At 31.1% G+C, this 15,595-nt stretch overlaps 2 protein-coding genes across 2 annotated transcripts; one reads left to right on the forward strand and one right to left on the reverse strand.

Annotated features, from left to right (window-relative positions):
- Nucleotides 1-69: 69 nt before the first annotated feature.
- Nucleotides 70-12,217, forward strand: MKS88_002516 (uncharacterized protein; the record flags this gene model as incomplete). Its single annotated transcript, XM_067215532.1, has 3 exons — nt 70-1,021; nt 1,262-5,354; nt 5,518-12,217. The coding sequence occupies 3 exons, from the start codon at nt 70-72 to the stop codon at nt 12,215-12,217; spliced, it is 11,745 nt and encodes a 3,914-aa protein (XP_067073950.1).
- Nucleotides 12,218-13,029: 812 nt separating this feature from the next.
- Nucleotides 13,030-14,583, reverse strand: MKS88_002517 (uncharacterized protein; the record flags this gene model as incomplete). The annotated part of the gene is made up of 1 exon (XM_067215535.1): nt 13,030-14,583. One exon carries the CDS (start codon nt 14,581-14,583, stop codon nt 13,030-13,032), a length of 1,554 nt encoding a protein of 517 aa, XP_067073951.1.
- Nucleotides 14,584-15,595: the final 1,012 nt, after the last annotated feature.

Here is a 15,595-nt window from a genome sequence, read left to right on the forward strand (position 1 = left end):
AATAGGGAACAGGGAAGTGATAACCGCTACCCGTGTTCTCACTTCAAAAGTTAAATTGCGGGGTAAGCCATGGAGGAGGACTTCGGAAAGCTGTTTCCCCCAGAACAGGATGTGGAAAACTTGAAGAAATACTTGGATCAGGGGGACTTAAAGTTTGAAAATGAGGATCTAAAGAGAGAAAGGGAAAAGATAAAAAGTGATAAGGTGTTTATCGACTGTGTTAGAAATATATGGATGAATATATTAAATAAGAAATTAGATGATAAATTTAGCAAAATTGAATATTTTAAAATAATGTTAAGAATATGTAAAGTGTTAATACCTCAATTTGAAATAAAAGAAGTAGTAAAGATTGTAAATGATGAATGGAATAATGATTCTAAGGGGAAAAAATATTTAAATTTTTCCTCTTTTTTTAATGCATTTTTTGAATTGTCAGATATATGGACACCAACAATAAATGCACATGATTATGCTCATTTTTTAAAATCACTATTTTATAGAATTACATTTATAGAAATTAAAAAAAAAAATGGGGAAATTGTTAAAAGGAAACCAATTATTATGATTCATTTTAAAAGAAAAGACGAAAAAAAAAAATTATCTTTATACAATGATGGGACTACAATATGTGATAGTTCTGATACAAGCAAAAAAGAAGGAACTAATAATAATTTAATAAAAACTATTAAGTCTATAAGGAGGTTATCAGTAGAAATGGAACAGCTGAAAAAGCAGTTTACCAAAAAGTTTAGTGAGAGTTATAAGATGCAGTCTTCTTTCTTATATGATATTGATGATGATGATACTACAGATCAGAATATTTTTGAAAATCTGTTACATAATAAAGAAAACACCTCCTACCTGCAGCGGAACATTGTACTTATGGACGTAAATGAAATTGCTCCTTTGGAATATACAGACTACGATGAAGAACAAATTGAATTTGCTTCCGACCAGCGCACAGGGGGCAGAAAGTCCTTCTTGGGGCGCCCTACGTCAGGGGGGAGATCGGACCACGGTGAGTGATGCGTTATGCAGTTCGGATTGTAGTATACCACGTAGTGTGTTACTTAGTATACCATTTAGTATGCCAATTAGTATACCACGTAGTATACAACTTACTATACCACTTACTATGCCACTTAGTATACCACTTAGTATACCACGTAGTATACAACTTACTATGCCATTTAGTATATCATTTGGTACACCACTTTTTACACCGCTTCGCATTCACTTGTCGTTTCTTGCCTTGCAGGTGAAGGAACAGGAAGCAGAAAGGGAGGAATAATCGAGATGACAAGTAAGAAAGACGAAGGAAAAAAAAAAATAAATGTATCAGGGGAAAGTCCTTGTAGCTCTGTCTTTAAAAGGAATACGATCAGCTCTTCAGTGAACATTTTTAAGGAAAATAAATCGAAAAAATATTTTGATCCCAAAAGAAGAAAAACAGATGCATCTGTAGTGTATGAAGAATCTAAGTTAAAAGGGGCCGAAAGAGCAGATAGAGATGTGTCAAGCAAAGTTGATGAACAAAATGAAAAAAGAAAATCTCTAATAGATAGTTCGTTACTTATTGATGGCATCAATTTTTCCGAATTTACAAAAGAGTGTAAAATAATTGTGAACGATCAAGGGGATGATAAGTTGAAAGAAGATATGAACAAAGACATAGTAAAGGAACAGTATGATGACTTATTTGCATCAGGGAAGAAACCCTTTTTGGAGGTAGACTCGGGCGAGGATTTCAATGAAAGTTTTATGCAAGTGAGAGAGGGGAAAATGATAGCAGAGAAGGAGCGGAAGGAGAAGGAGAGGAAGGAGAAGGAGCAGCAGAAAAGAGACAAAAAGAACGATGAGTATAGTAGAGAAGATGCTACTTATAGTGTTAATAAAGTTTTAAGTGACGATAAAAAGAGCAAACATAGTGATAAAATCAAACCTGAAGAAGAAAGTGTAAAGAATAGGGAAGCATTTGAAGGCACAATCACTGTAGTTGACGCAGGGGAGAAACTAAAAGAAGGAATGAACGAAGAAATGGAAAAAGAGATAGAAGTAGAGGGAAGGAAAAAAAAGAAAGAAAAAAAAGATGCGTTGTCTTCTAATGACTCAAATGATGCAGTATTGAGTCAAAAGGAGAAGGAAACACCTCCGAATGATCAGGATAAATCATTAAAGGAATTCAAGGAAGAATTTGAAAAGATGAAAAAAGGAGCTAAAACGGAAACCTCAATTTTGATAGCGGCATCTGCTTCCGCTGGTGATGAGGCTTATAAAGCAGGAACCGCTAGTGGGAAAAAAGGGGGAAGTGCTAGTATTGTAAAAGAACACAGTCCATATGGTTCTGATGAGGAATACATAGATGCCCTAAAAGACAACTTGAAGGACACAGTAATACTTTTAGAAAATGTAGCTGAAGCGGAAATGGAAGGAAAAGAAAGGAATAATAATAAAATGAGCATAGATGGTCAGGTGAAAACGAGTGGAGTTCTACAAGAAAATGAACGAAGGAGTATCTCTCTGGTCGAAGTGGAGAAAGATGACGAAGGGAAGAATAAGAATGACATGTTCAAAACAAGAGACTACTTAGAAAAGGAAAAAAGAAAGTTAGAAGAGTTAAAACTAAAGGAAAAGAGAAGTTCTAAAAGGGCAGAAGGAAATGAAGAGAGCATTGCAGGGGAGCTGATTGATGACAACAAAATAATTATGGATGGTCAGAATAGATTAAGTGACGATAATAATAATAATAATGCACTTAAAGAGAGGAAAACCGGAATAGGTGAAGGAAGTACAAATGATGATTCTTTTAAAATAAAAGATATATCTTTTAGTAACAAATTAGATAAAGAAACGAGGCGAAAATATGAAGAAGAATTGATACATGATGAGTCAAGAAAAAAATCAAGTGAATCAGTGGGGGATGGGGCAGACAAATTAATACTGAGTGAACATGGCGAAAGTGCACAAGGTTTTGGAATAGCTCAAGGAGCGGAAGAAGATAAAGAACTGAATGAGCAGAAAAAATTAATGCTTAGTGTTAAAAAACACATTTCGGATAAGTATGAATTGTACAAAGAAAACTTAAATAACTTCTTGAAAAAAATGAATAGGGAAAATATTTTAAAAGATGATGAGAAGGAAGAGGGGAAAAAGGAAGGAGACGATGATGGGGATGATTATGATGATGGGGATGGTTATGATGATGGGGATGGTTATGATGATGAATACATATCTGGGGAGGAATACTCACAAGGAAACACATTAAATAAGGGGTTAAGAAGTAAACACTACGAAGTAGATTTGGCCAACTTGAACACAAAAAATGAATTAATTGAAAACTTAGAAATAAAAAAGTGTACAGATGAATCTTTTTCTTCAGATAGGACCAGAGAAACTTTTAACGAAATGACTAAAATATTGAATGACGTGATTGTTAAGAGTGAGATAGGTACTTTAGAAAAGAAATATGATAAAACTATTTCAACACCGAAAGGTATGGATGAAAGGACGAGTTTGTTACAGGAACAGAATACTGAGGGGGAGGTACCATATAATACGAAGGAAGTACAGGATTTGCTTCTTAACGAGAGGGTAGTAAAGAATATTTTATTTGATGAGGGGGAAGAAAAAGAAAATGTTGAGCTTCCCGATATTGAAGAGAAGCAAAGGTTAAGGGAGAAAAAAGAAGAACCCACTTCTAAATATAGCGAAAGGAAAGAGGATAAATATTTAGTAAGGGAAAATGAAAATGAAAGTGGAATTGAAATTGGAATTGGAATCGGAAGTGTAGTTGGCAGTGGAACTGAAATTGGGAGTAATAGGAAGACTACGTTATTGCATGAAGGAAGAGAACATAGTGTGTTACTAAGTGAGGAGGGGAAAAAAGGACAAACACTGGGCGATCAGACAGGGGGCAATAAAATCGGTAATCAGAATGAGGTGAAAGATATGGAAGAAGTGAAAGAATCAAAAGAAATGAGAGAACCAAAAGATGTGAAAGAATCAAAAGATGTGAGAGAATCAAAAGAAGTGAGAGAATCAAAAGATGTGAGAGAATCAAAAGAAGTGAGAGAATCAAAAGATGTGAGAGAATCAAAAGATGTGAAAGAATCAAAAGATGTGAGAGAATCAAAAGACGTGAGAGAATCAAAAGATGTGAGAGAATCAAAAGATGTGAAAGAATCAAAAGATGTGAGAGAATCAAAAGACGTGAGAGAATCAAAAGAAGTGAGAGAATCAAAAGAAGTGAGAGAATCAAAAGATGTGAAAGAATCAAAAGAAGTGGGAGAATCAAAAGAAGTGGGAAAACCAAAAGAAGAGAAAGAAAAATTGAATGACCGAATGGGTCTACAACATGAAATGCTAGAGAGAAATGATATGGAGCGTAGGGCCCATGACAATGACGAGCTGAAAGGTAAGTTATACAGTCACAACGAAATGAAGGATATAATATATGGAGTAAAGGAGACAGTAGAAACTTCCTATAGTGGAAAAGAGGCAGTAGAGATTTCACATAACGAGAATGAAAGAAAAGACATACCCCATGAAAGAGTAATAGCAGTAGGCATGCCTTATGAACAGGTTAGGCAGGAGGAGAAACCACACAGGCAAGTAGTAGCAGTAGACAAGCTGTACGAACAGGTCGGCGTTGGAGAGACCTCAGATTCCCTGGTGGAAGCAGAAGACATGGCAAGCGGAGAAGAGGACAAACAGAAAATGTTATACGAAGAAAGGATAAAATATACAGAAATGGAAGACAAAAAAGAAAGAGAAAGAAAGAAATTAAAGTTTTTATTCGTAGATGATGTACATAAAATAAGGAGCTTCATAAAAATAAATAAACGAAGTAAAAGAGAGAATTTTATAGTAGTATCAAATTCTCATGAGTGTATTCATAGCTTAGTAAAATCATTAAAAATTGAATTTATTGAACCATCTGTTGTGTTACGAAGAAATATTGAAGTACAACAAGAATTCTTATCTCCATTAGGTAGGCTAATAAATAATGATTTGAAAAATGGGAAAATGGTTGATTTCCAAAAAATGATGGACTTAACACTGGAATATATGAATACAATTATTTCTAAAAATAATGGATATCTTTTATATATAAATTATAATTTTTTACCCTATTTAAAATATTTCTTGTCAAAATTGAAAAAATTATCTTCTTTAAATTTTATTAATTATAAGAATTTTCTCAACATGAATTTTTCAAAAAATATACTTGAAGATAATGAAATAAATACTGTCGATTTTTTACTAGAGGACAAAAACTTTATTTTGGCAAATCCATTTAGGCATTCCTTTCCCACCTTTTGCGTAGTTCTAAAAAGGCATGCAAATTCCCGGTAAGAGGAGAAGCGGAGCCATGTACCCAAAGATACGGCAGTTGCTGTTACTGTTACTATCTCCGTAGTTGTAACTGCACTCGTTACTGTTAATTTTTTTTTTTTTTTTTTCTCATCATAATCTTACCTTGCTATTTCTTTTCTTTCCAACTGTGCTCTTTAGTTCCGACCAAGAGAAGGAAGCTCGAATAAATAGAACCTACGAAAACTTGCTAGGCTTCTTTAAAAAGAAGAACTTGCTACCAATGAAAATGGTAAACATCAATGGTAAGGATGTGGAATTAAACATTCAGCTACAAAAGGGGGTAAGTACAGGAACTCGAGAAATAGGAGAAGCAGGTGTAGAAGAGGGGGAAGATGAAGATGAAAACGATAAAGAGGAAGGAACAAAAGAAGGTGAAGATAATGAGGATGGACAAGAAGATAATGAGGATGGACAAGAAGATAATGAGGATGGACAAGAAGATAACGAGGGTGGACAAGAAGATAACGAGGGTAAAGGCGTAAACAACCAAGATGGAGATGAATACAATGATGAGGAAACAAGAGAAAGTTCAATCAAAGAAAGGGAAAAGATAATCGCAAAAATATGCGCAGAAAAAAAAGAGGAAAATGATGAAGAGATGGTAAGTGATGGCGCAAAAGATGAATGGGATGAGTATTTCGATGAAGAATATTTAAGCGTGGACAGCATGGAAAGAAATTACTTTCAGCAGGAAGAAGAGGTAGAGGAAGATAAAGAAGACGAAGAAGACAAAGAAGATAAAGAAGACGAGGAAGACGAAGAAGATGATGACGACGAGGAAGAAGAAGATGATGACGATGAGGAAGACGAAGATGATGACGACAAGGACGAAGACGAAGATGATGATGACAAGGACGAAGACGAAGATGATGACGACAAAGACGAAGACGATTACGACAAGGATGAAGAACGAAATAAACAGAAGAGCAAGTTTCTCAATGCAAAACTGAATAAACGTAACAAGGGTGGAAACGCAAGGAAGGACAATGCAGAGGAATCCACCATTTGCAGCATTGTGAATGTCGACAACATAAGTGAAAAATACTTCGATCTGATGAACAAGGAAATAAATTATATTTACAAGTGCGTGAACCCCGAAAATTACTATAAGAATTATTACGAAGACTTGAGTAGTTACCATAATAATATGAAATTAGAAGAGGAAGTTAACGTTCTTCTGTCTCATTTTAATCTGTTATTAAGGAGTACATATGGCGAAAGAAAGGAAACACAATGTGCTAACAGTTCTGTTAATGTGTATAATGTGAGTGATGAGATGGAAACGCTGGAAAGGATGAAAAGCATGAACTATGTGCAGGTATACGGGGAAAGAGAAATGGTAAACGAGTCTATCAAAGTGGTTAAACCAAACGATGATCCGACATGGAATGAAGGAGAAGAGACGAAAAATGGCTTAATGGAAACAGAACGAATGGAGAAAGAGCTATTACAAATACTTGATAAACACTTTCACATAAAAACAATACATATAGATGTAATTAATAATCATTCTGTTCAGAAAATATTTTATATTAACATGATTAAAAATAATTATTCCTATTATTTGAAGAATAACTTTTTCCCTTATAAATATAAGGAAAGGATGGAAAAAAAAAAAAAAAAAAAAAAAAAAAATATAATAAAAGGGTACAACGAATTAATAGTGCACCTAAAAACAAAATCTACTTCATGTTCGTCTAAGTTAATTTTGAATAGAGAGGACTACACCACGAATGATGAGAAATGCCATGGGATGAACTATGGTCAAGTTAAAGGGTCACTTAACCATTATGAACGTCCTGACATGGTCAGAAAAAAGGATAATCTAAAGGATGAGGAAATTCAAACGGTATATTATAGACACTGGAACAGTTTTTATAAGTACTGTCCGGTCTCTTTTATAAATGAAAGGAAGTTCATAAAAGGAAATAAAATATTTACAGCTATTTATAAGAATAAAGTATATATGTTAGAGAGTTATGAAAAAATGGTTGAATTTTTAAAGCACCCCAAATTTTATTCTAGTCATAAAATAAAAGAGTCTATAAATTTCTGTGTCGTTATTTATTTTCCAAACGATGACTTGAAAAAGGAAATCATTTACTTTTTACAGTCGTATGAGAATGTAATACACATAGATTTGGAATATTACTTTAAACACTTATTTGAGCCAGGTACTAGTACAAATGAGAGGGAAGAAATTGTGGACACGTACCTGTTTGAGGTTAATCGTCTAATCGAAGGGAAGGCAATCTCTTCGTTGTTTATTGTAAGGTATATATGCATGAGGATAAACAAAATTTACTATTTTAATGTGTACATAATGAGAGAAATAACAAAAAGCTTGAATGAATTGCAAATGGAGATTGCTACTTTACTTGAGAAGAAGAAGAAGAAGAAGGTATATCTGTTTGGCAGTTTCGAACAAAGAGCAGTAAAACCAGATGATGACGATGATGATAAGAACGATGATAAGGACCATGATAAGGACCATGATAAGGATGGTGATAATGACGATGATAAGAACGATGATAATGATGGTGATAATGACGATGATAATCATTTTGGTAAAAACAAAATTGAAAAAAAATTATTTAGACATGCAATAAAAATAAAATCTTTTTACAATCTATTATTAATTAAAAGAAATGATGATAAGGATGGAAATATAAAGAGTATAATCGATGAAATTTTCAGTTGTCATGATATCAGAGACTTAAATGAAACCATAAATAAGTTAATTTTATTCATTGTTGAATTGTTCGAATGCGAGAATGAAAAATATGCTTCTGAGAAGGATAGGAAACATATAGAAAGAGAAAACTACGACTTGGGTTTATCTCATTCTTATCAAAACAATTACTCAAAGGATGCAAACAATAAGGATGGTAGTACCTTTTCTTCAAAGAGAGATGAGAGTGCTACTTCTATTTCAAAGGGGAATTTTATTATTAGTGGTATGCCAATAAATAGTAAGATATATACATATTTAAAAAAAATGAATATAAAAATTGATAGCATCATTACGTTTAACATGAATACAGAAAGGGATGAAGCGACAAAAAGATTCAAAGATAACATTCTACACCAGGTTGAACAAAAAAAGGGTTTTCCAAATATTTGCTCCAAGTATAACTCTCTCTATATATACAATAAAAATTATAAAAGAGAAATGGAAAAGTTGAAGGAGGAAAATTACAGTATTCATGCCATACATATCGATAAGGGGCATAACGTTTATTATTACTCGAATGAAATAAGAAAATTAATAAATCCGTATATTCACTTTTATCTCAATTATAATAGCGTGCTAGATGATGATAACCTAGTTGACAAGTTAAATAATGCTTATGCTAATGTCTATTGTCCGTATATTTTAAAAAAGCATAATTGGCTGTATAAATGTAAATATAACATAAAATTAATATATGATGAAAAAGTTCATTTCTTATCCAATATCTATCATGCCTTTCTATTCGCTCAGAATAGGAAGTTTTACATGTGCCCATCCGAAGTTCCACCTTTAAGAATTTTACTTCTTACTGACAAGGGTTATAAATTTAATGAAGAAATAGACAGTATTGCATGTAAATTTTTTTTAAAATGTGTAGACGTAACCGATGAATTTTCAGCAAATTTTAAGTACATCTGTATGTACATAGTGAAATACGTTTATGTGTACAAACTGTGCACTAACCATAGTAAGGAAAAGGAAAAGGAAAAGAAAGAAGAAAAGGAAAAAGAAGAAGAAAAAACAAATGCTAAAACGATAGAAAGAACGATAGCAAAAACGATAGCAAAAACAAAAGCAAAAGCAAAAATATCCTTAAGAAATATTGCCATAAATACCATTTCCTTTCTTAAATTTCAAAATGAAATTTACCTCAACAACGAAGATGTTTCCTTTTTAGAAGATAATATGACTAGTATAAACACATCTGAGCAATGTACTATTGAAGAGGAGGAGAGAATATATAACATCTTATTTTGTTTAATTAAGCCATTTAATGTTATTTTGAACGTTGTTAAAATATTAACAACTCGATTTATTCTGCATGAACAACTACAAAATTGCTTAATCAAATTTACCTGCACAGGCAAGAATATTTTTAATATAACAACGGATGAGAAAATTTTATCCCATTTGAAGTCATTTTTGAAACAAAAAAAGCAGGCTGCTATCATATCCACCCAAAATGAAGGAGATAAAAATAAGGCGAAGGAAAAGTCCCTAAAACAGAAAAATTGGAGCGAAAACGATAGCATTAAGATAGAGAAGCCTGGCACATTAGCGTATGTAAATAATGAACAGAAAGGAGATAACCCAAAAGATGATGGACATAATTTTAACGAAAAAAATAATTCTCAGCAAACTAGGGTTCATCAAAACGATGAAGAGAGAGGCAGCGACGACCAAGTGAAAGAGGAGGAAGAATTTATCTCTACTGATGATACTTCCGACCATGCGAGCCAGACCTCTGATAATTTGGACAGTCGTTTTAGTTATGATAAAGACACTATATATATTAAACATATGGAAAAGATGTTTTTAAAGAAGAATGAAAAGGCAATACTTAATAGTAAGTATGAATTTTTAGAGCAAAATGTGTTGAATTCTTTTGGGAAAGTTTTAAAATATTCTTTTCGTATACCTGAACATGTCATATATCTCAAATATGGGTCTAAAAAATTATGGGCAAAGTCAGAACATTTTAAGTCAGAAAAGAAACTAACTTTTGACAAAAAAGGAAAAGAACAAAAATGGAAGGAAGAGACGAAAGAAAAAAAGATATTAAATGAAAAAACATCAGAGGAGTTAAAAATAAAAAGAGAATCTCAACTTCGAAGCAAAGGAGAGAAAAATAAATATCTCGAAGAAGTTAGAAGGGTGTCGAGGAAAAACCAGCGTGTGGTTAACTACTTAAAAAATAATACGAATGTTTGGAATGTTGATGTGGGAAGAATACATATCAAGAATGTGAAGGCATATATAGAAAACAACTTGAAGCATCTATTACAATACAGAAAAAATTTATTTCATCAGTTAAATATAAGAAGGATAGACAAAATATGGGCTGAATTTTTAAAAAATAATAATTATGCTAAACTTTCAAATTTTTATTTTTATTCTCCTGTTAATGTTGATAACATTGTAGATATAGATACAAATTTCTTAATTTTGTATAATTCGTTCATATTTTATTTCAGAACAGAAGAAGAATTAAACCAGTTCACAAAAAATCCACTTTCCTACTTAAGTCAGATGAAACCAGATCCTTCATTTGTTTTACCATTCATTTTTATTTATTCAAACGTAAACGTTGACAATTTGCATGAGGAGTTAGTAAAGAGCACAAAATGTAAGGTAATTCATCTACAAAATTTACTATCGTTTGGTTATAAAATAGATAGATACAGGAAAGAAATAGAAAGAAATAATTTGAATGATACCCTTATTATGGAGCTTTTACATATAAGACTAAATCAGTACGACGTCTTGTCACATGGATGTATTATGTATAATATTCCCTATAACAAAAATCAGTTAAAGCACATTATTGAGATGAAAAAGATACCGCACTTAATTTTTATAATTCAACAGAAGGATGACGAGAACAAAAATGAAAAAGGAAAAGATATAATACGAGGAAATAAAATGTGCACAGATGGAAAGGACATAAATAATAACGAACAAAATAGCTGCAATTGTAGTACTCGCATGAGAGATATACCAAATGGGGGAAGTATAAGTTACCCATTTCAAAAAGATCAAACTGTTTATCATTTTTTCGATTTGGTTCACATCGTTGAGGAAGAATTTAAAGAAAAATACAATAATATTATTTACGTGGATTATAATACAAATATATGGAAAATGAAATGTAAAATAACAAATGATATAGAAGAAAAAATAAAAGATTATCAGAGATATAACAGATATAAATATAATAACAAGGTTACATATTTTAAAGGTTTTAATATTTGTGAAAAAGAAAATTATGTAAATGAGATAAAATTTAATGACTATTGTTTAGTTACTTATAAGAAAAATAATCTTTTACAAAAGTGTAATATATTTGATAATTATACTATACATCATAATGGCTCCTACTACTTAGTAAATAGCTATGAAGATGTGCTTACATTTCAAAAGTGTCCTAAGGAATATATAAATATAGAAAATCCTCTTACAAAATTTGAAAAAATTAATGAAATACAGGAAAATACGAAAGTAGAAAATGAAGGCTTTTGTTTGGTTAGCTTAAAAGACGAAAATAATTTCGTGAAGGGTGAAAAAAAATATTGTCTAAAACATGACAATAAATTTTATTTGTTTCAAAATGAGGTCAAAATGCAAAATTTTATAAATAATCATAAGGAGTATTTAAATGATCAAAACATTTTTGAGATAATTATGGAAAAAATGAAAAATAAAAATGATATTACTACACTGATTTATTTAAAGACTTATTTGTATGAAATTTTATGTCAAGCTTTATACGAGTTGGGAAAGCATAGGCCACTGTACCCTGGATTGAGTGTAAAACTAAGTGCAATAAAATTCTTAGCCTTCTTTTTTTATAAGGAAAATAAATTATTTTCTAATCCACTCAGAAAGTCCTATGAATTGAAATTTCGATCCTTCCTTAGTGATTGTGAAATACCAATAAATATACAAAAATTGAAAGAAAAATTTGAAAGCAGTTGTCCAGTTAAACACAAAAACATAAAAAAACCTACGAAGAAATGGACTAAAAGGGACATAGAGAAATACGAGAGCTACATAAATACATATGATAAAATACTATATTCGCAGAAGAAAGTAAAAAACAACTAGGAAATGCGAAATGTGAGAAGGGCATATAGAGTTTGTCACATATTTCCAATAAATGCGTGCATCGAGCTTTCCCTGCGCACGTTAAAAACGGAACTTCGGAAATGAGTGAAGGTAAAATTTAAAATAAAATAAATAAAATAAATAAATAAATAAATAAAACATTAATAAAATACGTATAACTGGCCTAGCAAGTCTTTTCCGTTTCAACATATGTTTTCGTTTGTGTACACATTTATGTACTTATGCGCTTACATATTTATGCATTCATATATTTACTTAATTAGAATTTCTTTTTTTTTTTTTTATTGACACGCAAGGTGTTAATGCAGGTGAAATAATGCGCAAGTCATCTTCGTCTAATAAATTGCAAACAACTGTAGAAACTAAAAAAAAAAAAAAGGATACATATTTAAAATGACAAATGATATGGAAAAAATGACGAATCACATAAAGACAAAATAGTACTTATCTATCCATCTATGTATATATATGGAATATGCACTAATTTAATTTCTTCCCATTAAGTTGAAATGCAAAAAAGGAGTGTATAAATTTTAGAATGCACTGTTCATACAAAATATTCCTTCTTCAAGAACATATCTGCTATTTTACTATTTTGTTTTGATATAATTTTTTTTTTTTTTTCTTACAATATCATATGTTTGTTGCAAAATAGCTAGCTGTGCAACGTCTTTTTTTTTTTTTTTTTTTTTTTTTTTTCTATGTCATACATTTGTAGAAAATATAGCTCACGCTACAATATTTTATTTATGTCCTTGGTTGCCCCTTCCATATTTCCAAAGTTTTCCCCTTTAATTTTCCCCTTTTGACATTCCATATTCGGAGAATGTGCCAAATCCTTTCATGTCAAATACGACAGCTTCATTTCTCTTAAAGGATGAAATTTTTTCGTTTTCGAAAAGTGTATAAAAAAGATCATTTTTGATTAAATATTTGTATGCCTTTAAACCGTACAATTCAATGATATTTCCCTTAAAAAAAATAATATCATAGGAGCCATCATTTTTTTGAAATGCTTTTAAGCAGTGGTCAATTGGTTTTCCATATGTTATAATACTATTTAACGCAACAATTTGATCTCCATGATGAAAATTTTTTTTGCTAGCTTTACTTCCCTCAATTATGTATGATACGTAACAGCCACCAATTGAATCAGGGTTTTTGTTTAATACAATTCCAATATTCTTTTTAATAACAATGTTTGTAGCATTATTCATATTTTCTTTTAATATGTCGACATTTTTTAAAGCACTTTGTACTAAATTATTTAACTCCTGTACTATTTCTTCAAAATCTTCTCCAATATTATCTTTATAACCTAAATATATTGCTATGTCATAAAAATTTTTGGCTTGCCAAAAATTTCTAAAACTTCTATATGCATCACCTAAGCATTTCCAGGCTACACTATACTTAGGTTCATACTTAATCGACTTTAGAGCAAAATTAAAAGTTCCCTGCAAATCATTTGTGTAGTAGGATAACACTGATATGTTGGAGCATAAATTGGATATGAAGAAGCCATAATATTTACATGGTAGCATATTATAAGCTTGCTTCAAGTCGTGTAAGGTGAGTTCATAATTTTGTTTGTATAATTTTTGTTTGCACTTTTCTATTAGCTTCAAAGATGATTCAATACTCATTTGTAAGTTCTTTTTTGACAGATTTGTTACATTTCTTTCTTTTTTGTTTATTTCTAGTTCTTTCTTTAAATATTTACTTAAATACATGTCCTCTTTTTTTTCTTCATTATAATATAAAGTATCAATTTTGTTTTGTAATATTTTTTTTAACTTATCACAAAAATCGATTAAGTCGGACAGTGATGAAATTGAAGTTTTATAATTAATATTTTCAAAATTATACGAAACGGAGATTATATTTTCTCTAGGAATGATACACAGATCAATGTGCAGCTCGAAGCACTCGATGAATGCATTGTCCATAGAAGAATGAAATAAATAGTATACTTGATCTTTCATCATTTCACATTCTATTTTATTTTCTTCAGATATGTAAAAAGTAATGTTTACTTTTTGCCTTTCAATTTTTTTTTTTGTACTTACTTCCGCGTTGTGATTATGTTTTTCAACCTTCGAGATGTAATCATGATTGACCATACCACCATTTCCATCTGTAGAATAGCCATCTGATTGGTCATCCTCATGAGTATCCACTTGACAATCCGTTTGATCATCCGGCTGACCATCCGCTTGACCTTCCTCCCACTGCTGCAAAGCGTTCAACTTACTGAATATAGTTTTTCCGAAATACTTCTTGGCATCCTCCTCATCATCATAACTTAGCATATCGTCGTCCTCATTAATCTTGTCATCAAACATTTCACGAGCTTTTTCTTCTCTTTCCTCATCACTTAATACATAAGGATCAGGAGGAAATTTTTTTTTTTTTTTTCTCTAAATGGTCAAACGGATACAAATAACCTGACTCATGGATTTGTTTTTCACTTTTACTTTTATAAAAGAGTTTGTAGTTGTTTCTATTCACATTTTTATTTGATGAGTAATTGTTAAATAAAAATGTGCTATCATTGATGAATAATTTATCCGTCTTTTTATACTTCGAACAGGATTCCAATTGTGTAGCTCTTTGTAATTTAATGCATGAAAAGTAATTGAAAAGGAAGCAGCAAAAACAAAATACGCAAAAATTAAACATTAAAGAGGGTTTTTCTGTTTATGCGTTATGAATACATGTATATATATATATATATATATGCACACGATGAACATGAGCATGTTTAATCGGTACATGTGTAATGTAAAATACATTTCAAAGCATTCACTTGTAATTTTCCAAATTCCTGAACAGGGAATAAAAACTCTTATTCTGTATCATATGCGAAGGGGAATTAAAGATTACCCAGTTAATTTACGTTCGTTGTGCGATAACTCATTCTTTTTCTTTTACGTTTTCTTGCTCGTTCATGCCAGGAAAAGGAAAAATATACATGATCATGCATATATATTATGTATACGCTAAATGTATCTCACACGGGTGTATATATTATGTATATGTTCCACGTATGTCATACATGTATAGTACATGTACATTTGTGAGCACCATTGCAGTAACAACCCTTTCATAATTTCACTGTTCGTACATATACTAATTGTTATTTTAAAAAAATTTTATTTTTCCGCATACGTGTAATAATCTACACGTTCATAAATTTTAAAGGAGAAAAAGAAGTCAAACAGAATTTTATATTGAAATTTAAAGCTATGTGTTACCATAGATTTCGTAAGTAATCCTTACAAGATCATAATAAAAAAAAAAAAAAAAAAAAAAAAAAAGTAGCATCATCGTTCGGTATAAATTATTTTAAGTTAC

Source organism: Plasmodium brasilianum, chromosome 8, assembly GCF_023973825.1.
Source record: "Plasmodium brasilianum strain Bolivian I chromosome 8, whole genome shotgun sequence".
In the NCBI taxonomy this organism is placed as follows: domain Eukaryota; phylum Apicomplexa; class Aconoidasida; order Haemosporida; family Plasmodiidae; genus Plasmodium; species Plasmodium brasilianum.